This window comes from Xiphophorus couchianus, chromosome 14 (genome assembly GCF_001444195.1).
Source record: "Xiphophorus couchianus chromosome 14, X_couchianus-1.0, whole genome shotgun sequence".
In the NCBI taxonomy this organism is placed as follows: Eukaryota; Metazoa; Chordata; class Actinopteri; order Cyprinodontiformes; family Poeciliidae; genus Xiphophorus; species Xiphophorus couchianus.
Genome location: NC_040241.1, coordinates 5,631,729 through 5,656,976, shown reverse-complemented (window position 1 = coordinate 5,656,976; position 25,248 = coordinate 5,631,729). Strand labels below are relative to the sequence as shown.

Below are 25,248 nucleotides of genomic sequence, written 5' to 3'. Positions count from 1 at the left end.
CACAGAGCAGTGTGAAAGCAAAGCACAGCTGCTTAAAAGTGAACTAAGTTTGCAACTTTGGTTCCGAGTCTACCGGGTGTGAAAACATTAAGACTTCCGTTGTAATATTGTTCCCAGTTTTATTTCTGCTCCTCTCATTTCTGTGTCAGTTATCCTGGCTGCCATGTCAAATACAAACTTAAATTTTTCAAATTCAGTGGAGATTTACCGCTACTTCTTGACAAATCAACAGGGGGAAACAATAAACCCACCAGACACTGAGCAGACGTAAAAAGAAATGCTCCAGAGTCATGGTTCTTCACAGATTAAGCTCTGGTCAAACAATCCGCAAGCCACTCGTCTGGTTTTAGGGCTTTGAGTGTTTACTCTGCCACGATAACAAAAGACAGACAAGTTTGGGTGTGCCACACTGAAAGTGGGAGGGGCCACGTCAGGTTTCAGGAAGCGACTGCACCTGCTGCTCTTAGATTCACGGGAGGCAGGTGGACGTGAAGGACCGCTGCGCTCCACGGCAGAGACGAAATAAAAAAACATGAGTAAGTTCTATTTTGACATACATGTTTCCTTAGCTCTCGTCGTTTTTATGTTTCATGTAAAATTTGAGACAATAGTTATTACACAAACCTTGACTAAACTTTTTTTTTTATTTATAAGTATTTTATTGGTAGTTAAGTAATAAGTATTTGTTTATTTTGCCCGAAAATCAAAAGATTCTGACTTAGAGGTGTCTCGATTTGACTTGCAGTTTGATAATGCGGTTTGAGCGGCAGTACATGTTTTGTCTGTAAGTGTGTGTTTCTCCTGAAGCCGAAGCAGGAGCTGTGGGGGTAGAAGGTCCAGATTGTCTGCATTCCTTAGATAGTCTCTCACCCTCCACGGGACAAAGTGACTTAAAAAGCTCCAGGGTACTATGAATTCTCCGCTACACGTCATTCACGTCACGTCACAAAATCTGTTCTGAAACTCAGCCCAGGCCTTTCCTTCTCTTTCCTTCATCTCACATTAGCCGTTTGTCCCCACATGTGCAGATGTTCGTGTTTTAGACTCGCAGCTACAGAAATCAGGATGGTCGTTCAGGTAAAACGACCCATTTCTAGTGCGGTATGGATGGTTTGAGCAATTTACATTCAGACAGGATGTTCAACGGCGTGTGAACGATTAGTGCAATCCACCGTTGGAGGGCTAATGTGGAAAGTTTCACGTTAAAGCACAACATGAGAGTTTGTAAAAATATGAGAGAAGTCAATAGTTCTTCATTTTAAGCATTATTCATTGTTTTTTTTTTTTTTTTACAAAGATTTAAAATAATCTAACATCTACTTGTTGTCAACTATGAAGAAATATGAACATGTGATTCCATAAATTATTACTTTTTTACCAGACAGATATTTTTGGTTTCAACAAGAGACACTGCTATCATATTCCAGAAGAGTCGACATGTAGATGTGAAGTTTGAAACCACACTCAACAAAACATGAGTACAATGGCATTTTCTAGAAAGTCATGTACACATAAATTAAACTGTGATTCAGATTTCAGCAGTTCTAAATTTATTTGTTTTTAATTCACCAAAAATATTCAGCTAAATTAAGAAGCAATCTGTTCAGGCCTTTGGAATTCATGAATTTAGGTTTTGGCACCACAAAATAAGTTTCAGGTTTTAAGTGAAACGATACAGAACATTTAGCATTTGTTAGCCGTTTATTCTACTGTATTTTTGTGGAATTTATTGTGATACTAAAATTGAAGACAAAAAGTATTTCTAAATTCTTTGCAGATTTTTCTAGGCAATTTGATGGCTTTGACTGCTCCTCACTGCAGTCAAAGCCAATACAAACATGCATATTTTTAAATAGGCCTCCTTAGGATACAAATAATATAAAGAAGTGTGATTTTTAAATCACTAAGCTGGACACAGCGATAGGATTTAATCATATTTTCAAAATGTGTCCTTATTTATTGATGCTCGCATGGAACCAAAAGGGAGAAAGCAGTAAAAGTAAAAACGAATTTATAATTTCTTAATTAACTGAAAAATATAGTTGTTAATGTTGGGTATTTTAACCTGTACATATAAAGAACCACACAGAGAGTCGTATCACTTCAGCCTTTGCAAAGGGGGAGAGTCTCAGTGGTGCCTCAGGATAACTCCAACTTGTCCCCCTGGTTTTATTCAAAGCGGGGTGGGGGTCGGTCATAAAACACAAACTTAAAGATAAGGGGCAGAGGGGTCTCTCTGAACTAGCTGAAACCGGTTTCTCCAAGAACAGGATGGTCCACCTCACCTTGTTTCTAGCATAGAGAGACAAACCTATTCATGAGATAACTATTTGCAAAACTCTTGACAGTCAAAATAAATAAAAAAATGTTATAGCGATGAGAGATTATTCACAAAAATAACAACATGACTGACGACTCAGCCTTTTGGTTTTGTTATTTTTAATGGGCAGTTTCAGCGTCGCTCCCAGACGTGTTTATCAGTCATCATAACTGCAGGTGTAAAAACAACAATGTAGAAACTGCACAACTTCTATGGGCAACTGTTGTCAACTTAACATTAAAGTTGATGTTTTTGCATAAAACATCTTCACCAGCGTCTACACAGGCTCATTTTGACAAATCAAAAACAACATTCATTCTTCGGGATCAATTTTGGGAATTTTTAGTAAGGAACAAATTTTGACACATTAAGCTTCGTTTTGAAACACCTTTTATTGGTAGATCCCAAAAATCGTCTGGAATCAACGACATAAAGCCCCAACTTCTACACAAATTGGGGATAGTTCTCACTTTCCCTTAAAAGACCTTTACTCAGCTACGAGCAATATCCCGAAAATATTGAAACCTTTCCATTTCTTCTGTCTGGTTCGCAGGTATCAACTCTCCGAGTGGCCGGGCCCTCACCGAGGACCAGTTCACCTGCTCCATATGCCTGGAAATATTTGTGGAGCCCGTATCTACACCTTGCGGTCACAGCTTCTGCAAGGCCTGCCTACAGGGCTACTGGAACCACAGCAAGAAGTTCTTGTGCCCCATGTGCAAGAAGAGCTACTCCAGAAAACCAGAGATGAGCGTCAACCGGGTCCTGGCTGAAATATCCTCCCAGTTCCAGGGTCTGGTGGTCTCTGGAAGCCCCTCGCGAGGGGGCTCAATTACTATAAGCTCAGACTCGGGCCACAGCGGCCCTCCAGCGCAGGACACCGGAGAGTTCGCCCAGCCCGGCGACATTCCATGCGATGCCTGCATTGGAAGGAAGCTGAAGGCTCTGAAGTCTTGCGTGAACTGCCCTGGATCCTACTGCGAGGCCCATTTGAGGCATCACAAGAAGGTCCGTCTTTACATCTACCTCTCCCTGTAGTCATGACTACCTTTGTTCACTCATTAACAGGTATTTCCTTTCACAACTCTGCGATGTAGGTCAAGACTCTAACTTCACATTTTCTGATTGAACCCACCTTCCACCTGGAGGAAAAGATCTGCAAGAAACACGAACGCCTCCTGGAAGTGTTCTGCCGCACCGACCACACATGCATCTGCAAGGCTTGCGCCGAGGTCACGCACAAATCCCACGATATCATTTCCGTCGACCACGAGTTTAAGAAAAAGATGGTGAGCAGTAGCCATTTTCTCCTATTCTAGGTGAAGGTGTGTTATATAATCTTAAGGTTACAGAAGGTATACAGTCTAAGTGCTGAGGACGCCAATTTGACAAGATAAGATAGCGGTGACTTATTGCTGCTGATATAAACTTCTTACTCAGATTAACATTAAAGGCCGACTGTCAATTAGCAGGTTGACAACTGATTTTAACAACCAAAATCCTCCATTTTCCCTCTCTCAGACCAATCTGGGAAAGAAGAGGTCAGAGTTGAAAAACTTAATCAAAGAACGAGCCAAGAAACTGGAAGAGATCAAGCAATCCATCAAGGTCATCAAGGTGAGTCCACTGCACAATGAATATGTTCGTGGGTTACTGTGTAATAAAAGCCAATATTTTACCATTGGAACATAGAAGATCTTGGATTCCTATGGTATAGAATAATAGAAATTCAAGTTTTCAATAACCAAATTTTCAATGCAGATGTTGAATTTGTATTGAATGTAAAGCTTGCAAAGTAACCAAAAAAAATTAGCGCTTTAGAATTTATTGGCAAAAACTTATTTAGGGGAAGCAAATCGCGCTAAATGTTTTCAAAGTTAGCAAAAACGCTAAACAAAAAATTAGCTCCACAAACAGCAGAAGTGTGCCCACTGTTAAACAGTAACCAGAACTGGGATTTTTGTGTAACTGGAGTAACATTTCCAAGTACTGAGGATTGTGTGAACTAAAGCCAAGGCTTTAATAAATTAAAATTTCATTACTGCTAAAATTTACCGTCGCACAGTTCCGACAGTTTAAGTCTTCCTAATAAGATGCCAGAGAACAGGCCACGGTCACTGGAGTTTCTCTTTTAAGCTGCAGTATGAAACACGTAGGGCTGCCCCTCCCCCACCTGTTGCATATACCATTAGTCAGCTGGGTAAAGACAGCTAGAGTTTTCCATCACTTCATAGAAAGACAAGTTTCAAAGTTTGGAAATATTTTTGGTCACACAGAACAAAACAATGTTTCTGCCAAAGATCATATTTTGGCAAACTTTACAACAATAAGAAGGTAAACTAGTCTAACACTTGAAAACTAATGCTAAATTAAGTTCTTTATCCCATATTTTTACTATCAGCATTAGATAACATTTTTGACTTTTTTTTGTGTTTTTATAAAAGCAGTTAAATCATGTCGTGCTTTCATTTGAGCTTTTTTACCTGTTGTTTCTTTTTATCCTAACGTGAGAATCTCATGCCGGCCCATGCCTCATATAAAGCTGTGTTTGTTTTTTACAGCCAATCAGATTCAATCCTCAACCTGTTCCCAGTGGCTGTTAAATATTTACCCCGTCTATAATGAAGTGCTTTTAATCTTCCAAAGCTTCCCTGTTCAAGGCTGGACTATTAACCACAAGCTGATAAATACCCCACAGTACCCGTTTGACCCCTTCATTCCTTGGTCTTACTTCACTTTGGGAGAGAATAGGAAAGACATTCCGGTTCACGACGTTGTCCGCGCTCTCTCTACGGTTTGTTTGTTTTTCTCCCTCACATGGACTCCAATCCCTGTCCAAAGCCGTCCAACCGGTGAGACCAGTGTAAAGGTTTTACCATTTGTATTCTCACACGCTGCTTTCACCTGTGAACACTCAATTGTTTAGGAGAAGAAATAAAGGTGTGGAGGCTCACACGCCTGAACGGTTTTACATGGCAGTCATATAGAAGCCAAACCGTGGATAAAAATGTAATTGGCCAAACATTAAAATGTATTCAGTGTCCCGTTTTCAAATGTTACTAGAGGAAGCTGTTTATCAGAATGGTATATTTCAAATACAATTCTCATATTTCTTTTTACAGCGTATTTCAGCTATATGTATTGATTAGGTGAAAGCGAACATGTCGCAGATTTATTGAAACTCTTTGCTTCATGTTTTGCTTTGTCAAATACAGTTAGTATTAAGTTACTACAGGTCAATATAGCCTCAATGTCTTTATGTTTACTGTACACACCCTGCTGTGTGTGAGTATATCTGTTTCTGTTTAGAACGTTTTCTGGTATATTTACCACTCTTAGACGAATGGATCTTATGGGGGTAAAAACTGCTCTTTGTGGTCCTTCTGAATAGGATAGCTAAAAACACTTGGGTATTGCTTAATAAAAGCATAAACAATAGTTATTGATTTTGCTTATAGTTCCTACATGTTGTTTGGATTAAAATGTTTCTGGGATCAAGACATTCACACCGATACAGAGAGACGTTTGGGAGTGGAAAGCTGTTTGGGATTTCCGTCGGGGCTCGAGGAAAACACAACCCGCCTGTCCGGTTGAACGGTGACTGGCAGACTCTCAGTGACTGACTCAGGAAATACGACCTACATTTCAAGTCCTGGCTTTGACCATGATTATATGGTTTTATTTTAACCTGAGGGATACAGCAGATTCAAATTTACTGTGCAGAAGAAAAAAAAAATTGTAGAAAAGATAACATTTTCTTGGTATTTTTTAAGTTTTAGTTTAAATTGTATACATTCCCTTCAATTTTTTTTTTTGAAGACTTAAGTTTTTCTCATGTGATGTATCAGGAGAAACCAGAAATGAACTGGGTTTTTGTGAAGACACAATTTGAAATGACTGTACTAATAATAATAATTTGGAAGCTTCTCAAGCCTGGCTGTTAAATTGGTTGTTTGGCTGACAAATAAAATTAAGGAACTTACCATAAAAATGACAAAGACTAAGAGCTTCGTTCCCATTTTTTTTCATAGAAAAAGTTACGTCTGGATAAAAAAGTGAAAAAAAAAAAGTATTTTTTTTTTTCCAAAAAAAAAAAGTATTTTTTTTTTAAAGACAAAAATACATAAATTCTATTTTCAGTTTCACTGTAAGAGAAACTAAAACAGAGACTTATTTTTGGCAAGAAAAATATCCAACAAAAGCAAATAGTTTCTCTAGTAATCCTACAATAGCACTACACCTGTCACATAACCAATCCAATACCACATGACCAACCTCCAAGATACCCCAACTTGGGTATCATGAACAACAAGATACCCAACAAGACTATCAAGACAGAAAAACATTGATTGTTAATATTGGCCCAGTCGAGACTGACATGTTGAAAATGGCTAATACCAATATATATCCTACTACTTAAGTCTTCCAAGACCCAGGTCATGTCTCCAAAACACCTACATCATTTTGACTCCCTCTGGGTCTTTTTCATCTCTTACAAGACAATATTTATGTTTTTTGCAGGCCAGCTCTCAGAAGGAGCTCGAGGACAGCTGGCAGGTGTACGCCACGCTGCAGAAACTGGTGGAGCAGAGTCAGGCTGAGATGGTGGAGCTGATCGCCACCAAGCAGCGGGAGGCGGAGCGCCACGCCCAGGAGCTGGCCAGGAGTCTGGAGAACGAGCTGAGCCAGCTGAGGAGGAGGAGCAACGAGCTGGAGGCCCACGCACACACCAAGGACAAAGTGGTCTTCCTTCAGGTAGTCAAGACTTCCCAGGAAATTACAAAATAACTAGTGCCTCCTTTGATGAACTCAGCGTTTCTGAGGGTCAAATTTAAGAATTTTGAAGACCATTAGGAATGGAATTTAAGACCTGTCTTCACAGAAATGTACAAATTTCATCCAGTCAACTGGGCAATAAATTTGAATTACCCATGATAGACACAAACAAGTGTCTAGATAACCATCAATAACCATCGTATCTGCCTAGCTAGCTAGCAAGGTTATTTAGCTAGATAACTATAACTAGCTATCCTTTCCATCCAGTATGTTAGCAGCAAGTTACCAGTACTTACCAGTTTTAGCTAACTAGATGCCTATCAATAACTGCCTTATCTGCCTAGGTAGCAAGGATATTTAGCTAGATAACTATAATGAGCCATTTTTCCCATCTAGCAGCGAGTTACCAGGACCATCTACCTGGGTAGCTAACTAACTAGATACCGATCAAAAACTAGGAGGTGATGTTAACAGTGCAACATTTAGATGTGCCTCTGCTGCATCACACCTGAATAGAATAATTAGCTCATTAGCAGGACTCTGGAGAACTGATCTACACAAGGAGGAGGTAATTAAGCCATTTAATTCCAGTGTTTTGTACCAGTGGCACATCTAAAAACTGCAGGACAGCGACCCCTTGAGGACTGGAGTTTGACACCCCTGGTCTAGAGCCACTCAATGAAGATGTCTGTGTGCGACTCAAAGTTTTGCCTGACAGGAAAGACCAGTGAGAAAAAAAGTACAAAGAATATATGACATAAAATAGTCCTGTAAAGACAAGGTTTAAGACGTTAACGTATTTAGGGCCAACTTATGTTTCTTTAAATGAATTTAAGAAATTTCAAGGCCTCAATTTTAGACAGATGAATTGGACACTTTTTAAGGATGCACTGACACCCTGGAAATATGAAAAAAGAAAATTGTTTGTCAAGTGCAAATTATCCAGCCAGAAAATCTACCGTTAGAGGCAGCTACCTGGAGGACAATCAGTTATGATTGCTTAGGAGTTCAGACACACAACATCAAAAACGTCTATGAACCGACAAAGCGTGTTAGCCCTCCCCTCGCCTCTTTAATCCCAGACTTTTCATGTGAATAAAACAGGGATTGTATCAGACATAAAAGATGTCTTTGAAGTCAGCGGCCTGGAATATTGTGCACACTGGGAAAGCAAAGGTGTAAAGCGTAAAATTCACAAAAAAACAAGCCTCTTTCCCTCCGTTAAGCTCCTAAGATCAAGAGGACGGTAAATAAGCTCCACGTCGTCGTTTTTAGTGCAGCTTGTTCTTTTTTTTTTTTTACTGCAGACTTCCTTCTCCTCCCTACCTCACCCCAGAGGCTCATTAAATTTTCATTTCATCTCGCCGTTCTATTTTCCACAGAACCTGGCCACGCTGTCCCACTCGCCCGAGCCCACCGATTGGTCGGGGGTCAGCATAAACACCGACATCTACCTGGGGACGCTCCGCTCCTCTGTCAGCGGCCTCATCGAGAAGTTCCAGGACGAGCTTAAGAGGCTTTATGGAAAAGGTGAGAGAGCCACCGTCAAGTCGACTGAGTTTGAAATATGAATACAAACTACTGGTCATATGGAAAAAAAGAGAAAATAGTTTGTTTTGTTCTATTTTTAGCAATGATTTAGATTGTTTTCACATGGCAAACTCAAACACCGAATCATTTCTATTCAAATATAAAACTGTTGCGCTTCCCAAACTTTCCCAAGTTTAGGAACTCTGTAGCATCGCTGCAAAGTTTGGGACAATGCTACAAAATATGTAAAGAAAATTAAACTTTTAGAATTTTTTTTATTCACTATTCAATAATTATTACATTAATTTAGCATAAGTACTGCTTCATATCGTCTGATTTTAGATGGCCATAACTTCCGTGGAGGAAAGTTTTATTTATTTAGAGTTGATGGCCAGTCAGTAGGGGTAGAACCACACCCGAAACTCACAAGACGAGACAAAATTGAGTTCAAAGAGACGAGATTTTAATGTTACGTTTCAGGAAAACGTCAAAGATCAAATTTATGCTACAAAAGGCATTTATCATGCACTTTTATTGGTTTTGCCACAAATTCAACAAACTGATATCTTTCTTTTCCGATTTTAATTTTCATCTCTTCAGAACTTAATGCTTATGTTAGCATTTGTTTATTTTTTTTATTATTATTTATTATTTGAATTCTTCAAACGATTCAATTATTAATCGAATTTAAAAAATGATGGAACATTCTACAGATTGTTAATTTAACCTCCAACCTTTATTATATAACATTTTTAAATAATAATATACACAGTCAATTGTCTAAAATGCAATGCAATGACATAGCATTCCTTTAATGAATTTGAACTGGATGAAACTAAAGTTGAGAAGTTTTGGGTAAAACATATTTACAGGCACATTTTTCTTTTTATCTTAAATGCAAGATTTATACATATATTTTGCACAGTGTGACTTAACTACTGCTCTGATTATGTCGGTTTTTTCAGCAAATACACTTTTCCTGAGTCTGTGTGCTCTAGTTAATGATTAACCGATGACTAAATTAGATGACGATTAATCCGATTAATAATTTCAGCTGATACAAATGTACAAAATGCTTTTCATATTTCTATTTGTAAAAATAGTTGAAAATAATGTACATTTTTCTTCCTACTTCACAATTATGTTGAGTTTTGTGTTTTTCTGCCACATGAAATCCCCGAAAGTGTTTAACTGTAATGTGACAAAATGTGAACAAGTTAAAGTAGATATTAATGCATTCAAAAGGTTAGGAGAAACCTGATAAAAAAAACTAAACAAACCAAAATAAGAAAAGAATCAACATTAAATCTCTTAGATTTTACATCCTTTGCCGTCTTGGTTTCTATGCAAATATCCCAGAAGCCTCATAATCCCTCGTATGATACAGACAACTTGGTCTATGCAAATGTGAAATCAGGCATATGTAGGTCAGTGAATGCGCTTTCCAGAATAGGAGAGTGATTCATCGTTGCGTTTTACACATCCAAGATGACTGGACAGATGGAGAGTGCGTCGATGCTGCAGCGGAGCCGTGACAGCAGCACATGGCTGGAGCGTTTCCAGCTCCAGACCCGAGCATCATGGTTAACACGAGCGCGAACCATCTGCTTTAGCTTCGACTTGTTTTGCTTGATGACGTGTTGACTTATAATAGCACTCTCATTTCTCTCTCATACTTTGTCTTTGTTTTTTTTTTTTTATTCCTTTCAGAGTTACGGAAGGTGCAGAACTATGCAAGTGAGTAACCCCCTTTCGGTGTTTTTTTTTCTGCATGATTTAACATGTTAGTGCATAAAATGTGTCTTGAGGTTCTTAACTCCTGTGTTCAGTTCTCCTGCATGCCCACAAGATGGAGCCACTTTCAATCACGTGACCTCAATCCAGCTAAATGTAGCCCATTTCATTGACTGGCCATTGCCTTCCTACTAAGTTCAGGTTTTATCTCCCTTCTTTGCTCCGTCTGGGATTTCTCCCATCGAAGTGGATTTCTCCGGTAGAATTTCAACCAGGCCAGTCAGTGTACAGAAGAAGTTGTGAACAATGACATTGATTTTCTCCACTATTTTAGAATTGAAGACCGCCTGTAATTTTAGCAAAGGCAGTGGATGTAGTGAGCAAAGCCGTTCGGTTGGTGATAGCGTCAAACTGCCACAGTACATACATCAGAGACAAACGTTTTTCGATTGGGTAAAATTTAAAACCTCAACAGAGTCCATGCCTCTAGGAAGCAATTGTCTCTCAATAGATGAGAGTCCCTGATGATCTGTATGAAGCAAACAGTGTAGAGCAAAGGTCTGACTTTTACAAGGGTTCCCTTTTGAGAGAACAGATATGAATTGAATATATTTGAATCCAACGTTTGAGTATATCTGTATCTGCATTTCCATTACAAATATGCACAAATATTTGTCTATGTTCTGCTAATGTAAAAAAAAAAAAAAAAAATTCAAAATTGCAACGTTAAATAAAATAAAATTATAATCACATGTGAGTAAGCATGTTCGCGTGATGAGTCATTAAAAATCCTGGCTGTGACGGATGTAAACGTTTGTCTCGTATATCTGCAGTTACGTGAGCTAGCACTCGTCCTCTATTAGCGATCAGAGGAAACTGCTGCGTCTTATTCAGGCGTTGGAGCGACAAGCTGCCTATACATGGGAGTGGCTACATTTTGGGGTAATTGTAGTAGGCGATTTTACAGAAGAGGTATGGATTCAACACGTTGGACTGACAATTTTTCATGAACTGTTCGATACTTTGAGAGCTATGGTGGAGCCAGCTGCACATTATCTGAAAAAAACAAAAACAAATCATCATCCTACTACTACTTCCTGTCACCTACGTAGTTTTCGCCAGTAGTAATGTCCAGCTGTTGATCATGTGACTTGTGTGATGCGAAAAGTGTTTCCGTTGCACTTTTGTGAAATACATTTATTTTGCTTTGGCCAAAATAAAAATAAAATAAAAAAATCACCTCGTACTAGCGCAAAAACTTTTTTAGCAAAAAATGGGAGTTCTTTTCAAAATTGCCGTGTTAAGCAAATTTATTATCGTAATTTCAATTTGCTCAATTTTAGGGTTAATGGAAACGCAACTTGTGAAAGAAAAAGCTCAGTCACAGTCTTACCCTGCTTTATCCTTTCCTTTTTTAGGTGAAGTTATTTTGGACACGTCCACAGCCCAAAAGAACCTGGTCGTTAGTCAAGAAGGTCAGCAGGTGAAATACGAAGAGCACAAGGTTTCCCACTCAGAGGGTCCAAAGCGCTTCAACCCGGCCCTCTTCGTCCTGGCCCGAGAGGGCATCCATTCCGGCCGCCACTACTGGGAGGTGGAAGTCGGGCGCAAGACAGCCTGGACGCTCGGTGTGGCGCGCGCTACGGCTCGCCGCAAGGGCGAAATCAAGCTGAACCCTGAGGGTGGCTACTGGTGCCTGTGGCTGAAGAACGGGGAGGTGAAGGCGCTCGCCGAGACTCGCGTGCCGCTGGCGCTGATGTCCCTTCCCAGCAAAGTAGGACTTTTCTTGGATTACGAGGCCGGCCAGCTTTCTTTCTACGACGTGACGGCACGCCAGCACCTCTACACATTCACGGAGAAGTTCAACGACAGCGTGTACCCGATCTTCAGCCCCTGTCTAAGCCAGGACGGGAAGAACAACTCTCCTCTGATCATAACACAAGTTAAGTACACTTAAGCGGTCAGAGAGTGGATGGTACACCGAGAGCTTGGTGTTTTTGTTGGAACAAGTCGTCTCATCTCCGAGGAGTTCATGTTGATGTCACTTGTTCGCAAAGCACTTCACGTCCAACTCGGTGGACAAAAGCAAATCGAGCTCCTGCCACCCTGGAATCGTCACTACCACGCCGAAGGAAAAAATGTGTTCAGACACTTTAAACTAACAGATTTTTTTAATATTAACAAACAACGCCATCTTTTAATGTGACATTTATTCTGATCAGCTAAAAATCAAAAATCAAAATAAAATATCTATTAGAAGAAAATCTGGGGCTACTGTTCCAACGCACCAAAAGTTCAGGTGAAAGTTTATCTGCATCCTTTAGCTAAAATCAGAGTTTATCAGAGGATCTCACTGGCACACCAAAATCAGCAAAAAATTAAAACATTATACTACAATCAATGAAAAGTTCAGTAACTGAAGGGTTACCCATGAAAGGATGAGAAGAAATAAAAGTAGGTTGCAAGATTGCTAAAAGATTGTATTAGTAAGGAGCTGGAGTAATTTCTGCCAACTGAAAGTCATTGTTCATGAGTAATAAGCATCTCTTATTGTCTGCATGTCTGGACCAAGGAGCAGGGCTGTAAGGTGAAGTTTATTTGGTTTTGTTTTACAAAGGAAAACATTCAGGTCTTATTAAAACCTCCTAAAACCTTTTGAAAGAATGTATTATTGCTTATTAAAAAACTTCAGCATTTTGACCATAATTCCAAAAGGAATATCAACACTGACATCAAACATCATTAAAACAATGTCACACATGCTGTGGGGTTATATAATCCTGCCCCCACCCCATCTTCATGTAACATAGCTATGCATCATCATGAGAGACTCTGTATATTAAATTCCTTTCAGGGGCTTAATGAAGGAAGCAAATATATTATTGCACATATTTGAGAGAACTGTTGGGCTGTGGTTGTTTTATGGGTTTGGGTGTTCTGTAATTTTATGTCAGATTCTTTTTGTACCTTCTTTCTGTAATTTTCAAATAAAGATTACTTCTGAATTAAAAAGGGAAATACGTATTTTTTCCTTATTCTGAGATTAGTACAACAGCAAACTCATCCAGCTTACAATGGTAAGACTATAAAATTCCTCAGCGTCCACCCCCATGTGGTTCAGTACATCACCAGTTGATGGCGTACTAGATCAATGCTCAATCTAGATCAATCACCAGTAGATGGCGTACTAGATCAATGCTCCGATAAGGGACTTTCTTGACATGAGTCATGGGATCTTGGCTTTTACGTTTGTCATTCCATTCACTCCCATGTTTAGATTTTTATCCAAACATCCATGTTCACAGATCATCTCTGTATGCCCTAATGGCTTTATGAAATGGAAAAATGAAAAGAACGTGTTTGGACTGGGTTCATGACTTAAAACTTTACAAATTCAGCTCCAGTGAAGGTAAATTTGTAAAGTTTTTTTTTTGCTCTTTTGAGATTTTGACAGTGATGAGATTTTGTCCTCAGACAAGGATAACCTAGGTACATACAAAAGGAAGTTTTAGAGTTGAAATTGTATCATACCCTATAGAATTGCTCCCCATGTTAAATGATGAAATATTGGTTTAAAATTGGCTTAGGAAGAGGCATATTAACAGATTTGGATAGTTTTTTCTCTCTACTAAGAGTCCTAAATTAATAAAATGGAAATTGTAAGGTACTTTGTATTAATTTAAATGACAAAACTATAATTACAAAAACAACCTTTAACTTATGACAGACACCACTCTATGCTAACATCTCTAAATATGCTAAGCATAACCTGTTCTCATGTATTTTCAACAATTGAAACCTGAATCTAATTAAATTAAACACATTTTACAAAGTAATTTTAATAAAACAAGCTTCAACTTGCATGTTTTCATGTGGTTTTCGTCAAACTGGTCCTAATAAATACTTCAAATGAATACAAAGACTGACTCGAGTATTTTTTTTTTATATCATTATTATGTAGCCTCTGTGTCTGAGTCAGGTTAGAGTTGTATACAGGACAGCTAGTTCCTCCCGAGGCCAGGCCATTGCCAGGAGGCTTGAATCTGTATCTAGGGTGAAAGAAAGCGATGGGAGGGGGGGTTATTTTCGGGTCTGTGTCGCGGGTCAGTGCTGGGGGAGCTGGAGGTGGCAGTGGTCAAAGCTGGTCTCAGATATCAGCGCACAGCGGAGTCTTAAGGCAGCTGCTCCTTGGTAAGTGTCTGTGGTACAGATTCAGTGTTTAGTTTTCTGATTTTCTGAAATTAAACATATTTAGCACCTATTTTTCGGAGGGAAGTTGCTGGATTAAGTTATTTTAGCAAACTAGTGAGTGGGGTCTGAAAAGCTGTGACATGACAAAATTACTTTCGGTTTGTCTTTTAATCCGTTTTACTGCTGACTCATAAAATCCATGAAAGTGATCTGACCGCAGGAAAACGGTGGGTAATTACAAAATTAACACAAATGTAGAATGTAGGTCATGCCAGCCAAGTTCATATGCCGAGAGAATATTTTTGGAAAAATGTCTGTCCTGTCATGAATGTCGAGGCCTTTAGCCAGGAGCCATTAGCATCTGAAAGGCAAACACACTTATTCAGGTCTCTCTGGCATAAGTAGGACAGTTTACCAGACCTCAAAGGATGGTGCGTCACAGTTCAAATTCAGTAAAACTGGAAATAAAAAAGAAAGTACAAAACTATCACTGCAAAGAAAACTTGCAAAGAGCACAGGAGTTTTTAGTCTGCATGGATAATGATAATAAATCATTACATTTAAAGCATATGAGATATACGTTACAGAAACTATTGTCCAACTGAGGAGGATGGAGTTTTATATTGCTAAACACAAACAATCCTCACTTTTATAAATTTTCTTCTCTCCTTCAAAATGACTGACTGTGAAATTTATCGGTTGAAAAAAGGCTAACTGGATCGGCTTACCAAAATTTAAACAAAAGACACATACTTCTTTTAAGTTTCTTTCGGAGTCAAAATTGTTTTAGCAACTTCCAAACACACTTTGTGTTTTAACATGTTTGGTTGTTTTCAGTTGCATATTTTGCTATTTTTCTCCGTTATTTAAAAAAGACTAATATTTCCATTTTTCAAGTTAGAGCTTTACAAAGTTCTGGTAATTTTGTCATTTCATACTCTTCCACTCTTTTTATCTTCTTGACCTTTTCAGGTATGAGCCGTCTACCACGGGACATTTCGTACCAACCTTGTTTTCGTTCTTAAATGGATATTGTGGCTGTTTTGGAAGTTGATCATTTTAAAAAAAAGATGATAATCTGCTTCAAGAAAATGGGGTTATGTAACTGCATTAGTTTGGTTTGACATTTCATACGGTGTCAAACCCAATATCTTGAAAATAGGAAGTCTACATTTACAAATTGTTAATTTTTTATCAAAGGAAATAAACTTTCACAGGCATGAAATGGAAGTGGGAAAGGACTAAACAACATAGAATAGAATAGAATTCAACTTTGTCATTGCACTGTAGTGCAATGAGATGTAGTTTGCATCTATCCAGAAGTGCTCTACGAGATATAAATATTTATTTACAGATGTACAAGACTATGTATGTATGGACTATAAGGGGTTGTAGCAAAGAGATATACTGTAGATATTGTGTATAAATATAAATATGGGAGCTATATGCACAGATTATACAGATTATGCAGAATATACAGAATATACAAGAATGTTAGGGAATGGATTATATATGTATATAATATAATACAAGATAAATAATGGCAGATAAAATTTACAGGTTGTATGTGTGTGAAGAAAACAGTCCGTGATGTGTGTGTGTGTGGGAGTATAGTCCATGTGTTATTGTTGTATGAGAGGATAGGGGAGTACAGTCCTTATAGTTTATGTTTTATGTCAGGAGGCGTTCAAAAGCGTGACAGCTGTGGGAAAGAAGCTGTTCCGGTGCCTGGTGGTTCTGGTCCGTATGGGAGGCGTTACAGAAACATACGGACACAAATAGGGGTTCCAAATTACACATGGACAAAATTATTGGTACCTCCCACTGATGAGGGAAAACCCTCAAAGAAATAACTTGAAACTGACAAATGCATTAATGAATAAAAATTAAATTTCATGTAGTACAACTAATTTTCAGATTTTTGTTCCAATTTGTTGGGGTTTTTTTGTCCAGTAAATTTGATACAACTATGCATTTTATTTGTATCAGTTTAGTTTAGTTGTAAAATAGCAAAATATTTAACTAACATAACGACTCCAGATCACTCCATGTCTTGTTTGTGTAGTTTAATGTACTTTTTCTTTTTTTTATTTATTTATTTGGTTGTATTGACATTTAGAGGGGCGATCATCAAAATCAGGTGAAAAAAGTCAAAGTAAAAAAAACAACAACCTCAAATTAAGAGGAAATCAGTAAAACTACATAATCTGTCTTCAGAATTTTAAGAAGTTGACATTTTGTTTCATTACTGTGCATGTATATGACCCCGAAGAAATTAAAAGCCATCTAACTCTAGAAACCTCAATATCACAGCAGGTCTGGTGCCCAATTCAAAGGCTGGTTGCTTTCGCTGAAAATGACCCTGCCTCTCCGCCGTGTAGGAATGGCTGCCACTGGGAACCTGTCTGAAGAGCAGGTTCACTGCTCCATCTGTCTGGACGTCTTCACCAACCCCGTGTCCATCCCCTGCGGGCACAACTTCTGCCAGACCTGTATCCTGGGATACTGGAAAACCAGCCATCTGTATCAGTGTCCCATGTGCAAGAAGTCCTTCCACAAAAGGCCCGACATCAGCGTGAACACGGTGCTGAGGGAGATTGCAGAGCAGTTCAAGCAGATAAGAGTCAAGAGCACTGAAGTGAAGGGAAGTGGGGAAGAAAGCACAGGTAAGACCAAGAAGTGGACAATGGAGAGAAAGATGAAGGAGGACGAGGAGAGGCTTCTGGAGAAAGGTCAGGTGCAGAACCTTATGGAGGAGCTGAAACAAAAGCAAGAAGAGAAGAAAAAGAAGCAGGAAGTGAAGGAGAGTCAAGGGGAGGAGCTACCGCCATTAATCCCTCCAGTTTTGCCATCTAAAACCTCTCCTTCACCATCACCTCAAGACTCAGCTCAAGCTCTGCCACGAGAAACATCACCTCCACCTTCACCTGAACCAACTTCCCCTGCACTTCCTCAAACTTCCCCAATATCCCTGACCCCTCCTCTACTGTGGGAGGAAGTCCTCTGCGATGTTTGCTTGGGCGAGGGCCGCCCCAAAGCCGTCAAATCCTGCCTCGTGTGCCTGACCTCTTACTGCGACGAGCACCTCAAGTCTCACTCCACCAGGTTCACCAAGCACAAGCTGATGGAACCGGTGGCCAACATGGAGGACAGGATGTGTCCCAAGCACGAGCGGCTGCTGGAGCTCTTCTGCAAGAAAGACCAGACCTGTGTGTGTGTCCTCTGCACAGAGACAGACCACAGGGCACATTACACCGTCCCCGTGGAGAGAGAATGGACTGAGAAGAAGGTGAGAAACACCGACTGACACCCAAAAATGTCTCTGCATTAATAGTCTGTACCTGCTTATCAGTCGATCACAAGCCTACACAAAGACACAGAGGCAACAACTATGCAAACACACACGCATACACACTCATAGCTAACGATTATGTTTTTAGACCAGGCATGTCCAAAGTCCGGCCCGGGGGCCAATCACGGCCCGCGGCCAGATTTCATACGGCCCGCAGCTTTGGTCTTATAATGTATTATTTATGGCCCGCCTCCACTGTCAAACAGAATAAATAAATCATAAAACTTGAAACTGTAATTCCTCCTTTCACCAAATGGTGGCAGCACCACTTTAATACTATCAGTCTCTGCCTCCGTGCAGCGAACCGCTCTCCACTCATTTCTGCCATGGCCACTGCAAAGAAAACAAGTTTACAGTGAGGGCCGCCGCTTTCAAGAGAGATGGGAATTATAATACTTCTTCACTGAAAATCAAGGCAATTGTGCTTGTCTAATTTGTGAGACGGTTGCCTTGTTTAAGGATTTCAACGTAAAGAGACACTACCAGACTAAACATGCTAACACATACAACAAGCTAACAGGAAGTGACCGTGCTGAAAAAGTGAAGCAGCTCCAAGCTGCACTGGCATCACAACAGCGATTCTTCACGCGGGCCTGTGAGTCAAAAGAAAATACCACCAAAGCAGCTACGATGTTAATGTTAATAGCTAAACATGGCAAACCTTTTACTGAAGATACATTTATCAAAGCTGTGTTATGAAAATGGTGGAGAACATTTTGCCCTGAGAAGAAGCAAGAATTTGCGAATGTTTGCCTGGCAGTAACAGTGTGGCACTGAGAGTTGAGGACATGAAACTGAGTGTTTTGAACGGTAACGTCTGTCACTATCAGCAGTGAAAAGCCAAAAGAACATTTATGGCACTTATTTTTATTAAACTCTTGAGTAAGATTTGGTTATTACTGTTGATGTTATGAACCTGTAGATGTGACAAACTATTACTTTCTGAAAGATATTGTAAATGACGAGCAAAATTCACTTGTTTTAAGATTTAATAATAACAGACAACTTTGCATTACTTATAACTCCTGTTTAAAATGTTCTTGAGGCAAAGATATTTTTAAACTCATGTAAATTTAAGGTATTTTATACAGTTTGTTCAATGTTATCTGACTCTCCAGATATGAATCAAAGGCAGAATTTGGGTTTTTATAGTTATTCTCATCTGCCTGAGTGGCTTATATTTGGTTATTTTGTCATTTGAAAAATAAAGATAATTGTGACAATGAAAATTGTTTTATAACGGTGTGTATTTGCATGAAACTTTTGTAGTTAAAAAATGTCCGAACAAACTATTGGCCCCCGGGCATCTTCACTTTATCAAATCTGGCCCTCTTTGCAAAAAGTTTGGACACCCCTGTTTTAGACTGTGGTAGGAAGCCGAAAGAACCTACTCATGCATGGGGAGAAATAGCCTAAAAACCCCATAGGCTGGGGTTAAAACCTACAATCATCTTACTGCAAGGCTACAATACCTCAATGAAGTTTACACACACTCAATTGAGAAAACTAGTAAACATTACATTTCGTCAGGTGCCATCATTACACATCAAAATGTTAACTAGTCTTTCACTCTGACCGTAGTTCTGGAGTATTGTCTTTTTTTCTAAAACCTAACTTCCAAGAACCTTTTAGCCCTTTGTTTTAGGTGCCCACCGCTCTGGTAAAAAACCAGACTGTTTATGATCATTTATACTCTATTGTATCAAAATTCTCCTGTGTGCTAAGGGGACCGGAGTTGAAGACAATACAGAGATAAATGTTGCCATCTATCATTCTGGGAAGGATTATAGGGCCACTACCAAACTATTTAGTAGGTCACATTGGAGATGTCAAATCCAGTCCTTGAGAGCTACCACCCTGCAACGTTCAGATACATCCCTGCTCCAACACACCTCAATCAAATAGCTAAATTGCCTCAATGGCATTCACTCAAATCTGCAGACGCGTGGTAAAGAGCCATTGACTCAGGTTAGTTAGAGAAAAGGTGCACCTAAAAGTGGTGGGGTGGTACATCTCAAGGACTGGACTTAAACAGGTAAAGTATTAGTAATAGTATTAATTCTACATCTGCCATCTACGTTTGTGGGAACTTATGTTATGCAGGCGCTGCTGAAAAAGACAGAGATAGACGTCCAGCAGATGATCCAAGACAGAGTGAAGAAGGTGGAGGAGATCAAGCACTCTGTGGAGCTCAACAAGGCGAGTCACAGCAACAGAGACATTCAACTGAACTCTTGTTAGCTTCAATCGCAGATCAAGAGGTGTATGACAGTATGACACAATAGCCATCATACTGGCTATTGTATTTACTGTCAATCTATATTGTTTCAATGATTTGATAGTTGATGGTGTGTTTTTACAAATATGCACACAACACTCTTTCATTGTTTGTGTTTAATTTGCACTTTTAGGTCAGCGCTCAGAGAGAAATTGAGGAGAGCATGCAGGTCTTCTCGGAGCTGGTGCGCTCCATCCAGAAGGCTCAGGCCGAGCTGGTTCTGGTCATCGAGGAGAAGCAGAGGCAGATGGAGAGGCGGGCCGAGGGCCTCATCACCGAGCTGGAGCAGGAAATCTCGAAGCTCAAGACGCGGCACACAGCTTTGGAAAATGTGAACAGAACTGACCACATTCACTTCCTGAAGGCAAGGAACAGTTTACTGAAATGCAATTTTGTTGTTTGCCATTTCTTCTGTTATTGTGATTGTCTTGTAAAGGTCAATGCTGTCACATCCATTATAGCTAAAGAGGAAAAATACCCGCCTGGCCTTTTACGGTCAAAACAAATCAAGCCGCAATAGAATCTGTGATGTAACTCGCGGTGGCGTGCGTCAGATATGCTCTCCTCTCCAGTCTTATTATATCACGGCCACAACAGATCAGATAAGCTCTAATGACATACTGACTGGGAATCTGAATGAACAGGAAAGGTGAGCAGGTGAGCTGTCAGAATCAGTAGGCTGCAAGGCGAGTTAGTTAATCAGATGTTTTGCTGTGTACTTCCTGCCCATTACAGCTAAATCAACAATTCCTCTTATTAATTCCAATTTGGTGGGAAACAATACAACATTCTGAGGGGGGGGATTAGCCATAATCAAACATTTTCCTTTAGAAAACTGTTAGAAAACCACTCTAAGCCACCTGGGAGTGTAGTGATTTGATCAGTTTAAGTTCAGATTCAGGACAAACCAAATCATCATTGACCAGGTAAATTATATGGCTATTGCCTCGGACAATGTCTGTTTTATGCCATAGCTGATGGATCATACATGATGTTCACTGCTCCACAGCGGGGTACCAAACCAAACTGTTTATGATGATTTTTAAACAGTGTGAAGACCAGGACGTTGGTTAATTCATGTCTTTGTGAATCACTCCTGTCTGTAGTAGCTAGGGGGAGTTATGGAGTTCCTTAGGGCTCAAAATTTGGTCCAATTCTATTTACTCAATACAATCTTCCTTTTGGGCTAGGAGGAAACATACATACTTTCAACACTTTGCTGATGACACTCATCTATTCTCATAAATTAAGCCTGATAACTGTAAATATCAACAGAAGTTTCAAGATTGTCCTTAAGACCTCAGGTAGAACTGAAATAAACGTATAGAAAACAAATTGCAGAACTTTTGACAATCACACAGTTTTGATTAATTAAAAATGATGGTGGTCCATAATGCTGCGCTTTGTTCTTTGTGTGCCTTGATTATTTAAAATTACTTACGAACTTTGTCAATGTCAAATTTATTTATGTAGCACTTTGTAAAATGGAGTGAAAAACACAATGAAAAATGTATTAAAATATCTTAAATGTACATCAATTCATATTGGAAATGCTAATTATCTATGATGTAATTTGTCTGCAGAGTTTTCCGGCCTTAAGCGCCACCCCATCTGTTAAAGACTGGTTTGAAACCAGTGTTCCCACAGACACATGCGTTGGGATGATCAGGAGATCTGTGTCTAAACTGGAGACAACATTAAGTGAAATGATTGACACGCTGTCCGCAAGTGGTAGGAATTCTTACATTTTCCTTTAAACGAGTTTAGAAGAAAAGTAAAAACACGTCCTAAAGATGGTGTTTAGCTAACAAAAATTTTTTTTTTGACTCTTACAGAGATAAAGAAAATTCAGAAATATTCAGGTAATTAATAACTCTTTTTTTTCTGTTTAATATTTGTAGTTTTGCGTCTGGAACTACAACGTGTTAGGGCCATTGTTTTTTTGTTGGTTTTTTTACTATAATATTTCTGAGATATTTTTGGCAGACATTTACTTTCTATCTTCAAGGAAATTTCTGAGCTTAAAAAGTTGAACATTTTCAATTAGAAATGTTACAATGGTTGATAATTTTGACTTTTTAAACTCAGAAATTTCTGAGTTTTTTCTAGAACATTTCTGTGATTAATCTCAAAATTTGTATGTTTTTGGCAGAAATTTACTTTTTTTTAAATGTATAACAACCCAAACACGGCGTAGTTGAAAACCGTTCTGTAGTTGAGTCCTATGTTTTGTGCCTGCAGAGGACGTCACGCTGGACCCAGACACTGCCAATCCATGGCTCCAGCTCTCTCAGGACAGGCACCAGGTGAGGCATCTGGGGGCCTGGCAGGAACTCCCGGACCACCCTGAGCGCTTTGACACCGTGGTCATAGCACTAGGAAGAGATGGCTTCACTTCAGGCAGACACTACTGGGAGGTCCAGGTGGGAGACAAGGATGACTGGTACCTAGGCGTGGCCAAGTCTTCAGTCAAAAGAAAAGGTAGGATCTCTGTGAGCACAGCCCAGGGTTATTGGGCTCTGGCCATGAAGAAAGGCCAGGGCTATCGGGTGTCAACGTCGCCGCCACTGCTGCTTTCACTCGACCAGAAGCCAAAGAGAGTAGGTGTGTACGTGGACTATGAGGAAGGACAAATCTCTTTTTACGACGTGAGAGCTCGGATCCATATTTACACGTTCCAGGATGCCTTCACGGAGCGGATCCTGCCGTTTTTTTACCTGTACTGCTGCGACAAAGCCTCTGACACAATGGCCATCTGTCCAGTGCAGGAGAAAAGCCTCATCTAGTAAAACTCAGGACACACTTCGTTATGTAAATGAGAATCCTGGTATAGACTGGATTTCTGACGCACACCTAATTTTATTAAAACTGCAGTTTCATGTATAAAAGCTGGGTGTAATACAAAGGCTTGGACATAAACGGACAATTGGGGTGTCTCGTGTTTATGGCGAGAGGCGACATTTTTCTGTCCCCCAATCAGCCCACTGTGTTGTGTGAAGTGATTAGATCCAACCTACCATTGTTCTATGGACTTACAACTGAAGGGAAACCAGGAATGGTGTGGTACGAGTCGCTTGTACGCACAGACCCAAGTTGTAGCACTCAAAGGAAATGACGCAAAAGTTACTTTCTGAAAGGCTTGTCAAATAATCAAAAGCTTGTTTGTCTGCAAGAGTTTAACATGCTGTGCAAAATACCTGTGTACAAAGTTTGAAAAGCACACACATTTGCCACTACATTGTTTTTACGTTGTTTTCAGAAACTGCTTAACAAAAATACAATTTTTAAAAATATATCTACCAACCACCTTTTTAGGTATACCTGTTCAGTTTAACAGAACATGTCAAACCAGCCAATCACACAGATTTTGGACATCTACATAGGGTAAAGAAAATGGATTCAAATCAAACTTTGGCGCAGTTGTTGTTGCCAGACAGGTTGGTAGGAGTATTTCAGAAACTATTGACATACTAGGACTGTTACTCGAACTATTTAAAGTGTTTGGAAACAATGGTCTGAAGACAGAGGTTTGATTTCATCTGCTAATAGAAAAGCAATAGCCTAAATAAGCACTTGCTACAACTACGGCTGGGAGAAAGCCGTCTTTTATTAACCTAAAGGCAGATCAGCCCCAGCAGCAGAAAACTACACTTCTCCTCCTGCTCCTGTAAGCTAGGAACAAACAGCTGAGGCTGTAATTCACACAGGCTAACCACAATGGGAAAGGAATAGAAAAGAACGTTGAGTTTCCCATTGACCTCATTTTAGCTGCGACTTTCAAGTGGTAGCAGTTGACATGAATGCATGGATTCATTTTATGAAACGTTCAAACTGCTGATGGTGGAGTTAATGGTGTGGTGGCTGTTTTCTCAGCACACTTTGGTTCCCTTAGTACCAGCTGAACATTTTTGATGGCTAGCAGGATAATTCCTCATGTCATAAAACTCAAATGTTCTCTGGGTTAGTGAACAGAATGAGGAGTTACGGTTCCCTAATGGCCCAATCCATTAGAGTAGCTTCTGGACGTGAGAACTAGAGATTCGTATTATGGGTGTACAGCCAACAGGTCTGCATCAATGATATGATCATGTAATTTTGGACTGAAACTCATTATTTTTAACTAGTGCTAAACCAAACCCCCCTTTAAGTGGAAGGCGGCGGGGGGTTTTCTACACCTGTTGGTGTCCTACTCACTCAAGTCAAAACGTTTGCTGGGAAATGCAGGCCTGTTACTACATGACACAGCTTGATGAGCTGGCTGTGGGGTTTAACAATTACCATTTCCTGGTAAAAACATTTGCTTTAGCAGGAAAGAAATACAAGATGGATACAAGCGGCCGAAATGGGTTTTCTCCGCAGGGTGTCTGGGTTCTCCTTTAGAGTGAGGTGTTCTGGGCACGTCCCAACGGGAGGAGGCCCCGGGAAAGACCCAGGACACGCTGGAGGGACTATGTTTCCCGGCTGGCCTGGGAACGCCTTGGGATTCCCCCGGAGGAGCTGGAAAAAGTGGCTGGGGAGAGGGAAGTCTGGGCCTCCCTTCTAAAGCTGCTACCCCTGCAACCCAACCCCGGATAAAGCGGAAAAAAATGAATGGATGGAAAGAGATGAATTCCCAATCAATATAGAGTTGATTGGGAATTAATGGTTCAATAGAACCATTAAAAACCATGATGGAGTTTGTGAAGTGAAATGTACGTGTTCTGAGGTGATGCAATGATGTTACTAATGTCTGGCACAAACCATGGAAAAATTGGAGTCAAACCTTTTGTTTGGTTAAATGAACGGGAAATAAGATGTATGTTCCAGATGATGCAATGATGGAATTTTATTTTTTACATGATCCCATGCCTTGTGGTAAGCTTACAGGTATCTGGAGATTATATTTTGTGAACTTTGCCGTTTTTCATTTGGATTCAATTCGATTATTGAATGCGTGCCATGAAAAGTAAAGTTCTGTCTTGACTTGTTTGGTCGTAACTTCAAAATCTGTAGGATGTAAGAGAAAGATGTAAAACAATAAATGCTCTCCAGAACATCATCAGATTTTTTTATTTGTATATCAGGACT

At 39.7% G+C, this 25,248-nt stretch overlaps 2 protein-coding genes across 5 annotated transcripts; both read left to right on the top strand.

Annotated features, from left to right (window-relative positions):
- Positions 1 to 431: 431 nt before the first annotated feature.
- On the top strand, positions 432 to 13,378 carry LOC114157120 (E3 ubiquitin-protein ligase TRIM39-like). 3 transcript variants are annotated; one of them, XM_028037922.1, is made up of 10 exons: positions 490 to 536; positions 808 to 905; positions 1,029 to 1,077; positions 2,874 to 3,328; positions 3,418 to 3,609; positions 3,842 to 3,937; positions 6,842 to 7,075; positions 8,479 to 8,626; positions 10,337 to 10,363; positions 11,779 to 13,378. In XM_028037922.1, exons 4-10 carry the CDS (start codon positions 3,035 to 3,037, stop codon positions 12,315 to 12,317), a joined length of 1,530 nt encoding a protein of 509 aa, XP_027893723.1. In that variant the 5' UTR covers positions 490 to 536; positions 808 to 905; positions 1,029 to 1,077; positions 2,874 to 3,034; the 3' UTR covers positions 12,318 to 13,378. The 3 variants fall into 3 exon arrangements, with proteins under 3 accessions (XP_027893722.1, XP_027893723.1, XP_027893724.1); XM_028037923.1 differs by having other exon boundaries at positions 808 to 1,077; XM_028037921.1 differs by lacking the exons at positions 808 to 905; positions 1,029 to 1,077 and having other exon boundaries at positions 432 to 536.
- A 1,034-nt stretch (positions 13,379 to 14,412) lies between these two features.
- LOC114157108 (E3 ubiquitin-protein ligase TRIM39) lies at positions 14,413 to 25,219 on the top strand. 2 transcript variants are annotated; one of them, XM_028037894.1, is made up of 7 exons: positions 14,413 to 14,551; positions 16,933 to 17,840; positions 20,007 to 20,102; positions 20,315 to 20,545; positions 21,765 to 21,912; positions 22,017 to 22,043; positions 22,423 to 25,219. In XM_028037894.1, exons 1-7 carry the CDS (start codon positions 14,428 to 14,430, stop codon positions 22,965 to 22,967), a joined length of 2,079 nt encoding a protein of 692 aa, XP_027893695.1. In that variant the 5' UTR covers positions 14,413 to 14,427; the 3' UTR covers positions 22,968 to 25,219. The 2 variants fall into 2 exon arrangements, with proteins under 2 accessions (XP_027893695.1, XP_027893696.1); XM_028037895.1 differs by having other exon boundaries at positions 14,470 to 14,551; positions 16,865 to 17,840.
- Positions 25,220 to 25,248: the final 29 nt, after the last annotated feature.

What these genes read in the sequence shown, in the direction of transcription:
- LOC114157120 (XM_028037921.1), top strand. An exon ending in ACGAGTTTAAGAAAAAGATG is followed by an intron (nt 3,610 to 3,841) that starts GTGAGCAGTAGC and finishes TCCCTCTCTCAG; the next exon opens with ACCAATCTGGGAAAGAAGAG. An exon ending in TAAGAGGCTTTATGGAAAAG is followed by an intron (nt 8,627 to 10,336) that starts GTGAGAGAGCCA and finishes TATTCCTTTCAG; the next exon opens with AGTTACGGAAGGTGCAGAAC.
- LOC114157108 (XM_028037894.1), top strand. Translation starts at nt 14,428, where the DNA reads ATGGGAGGGGGGGTTATTTTCGGGTCTGTGTCGCGGGTCAGTGCTGGG. An exon ending in ACCACATTCACTTCCTGAAG is followed by an intron (nt 20,546 to 21,764) that starts GCAAGGAACAGT and finishes ATTTGTCTGCAG; the next exon opens with AGTTTTCCGGCCTTAAGCGC. An exon ending in TGACACGCTGTCCGCAAGTG is followed by an intron (nt 21,913 to 22,016) that starts GTAGGAATTCTT and finishes TGACTCTTACAG; the next exon opens with AGATAAAGAAAATTCAGAAA.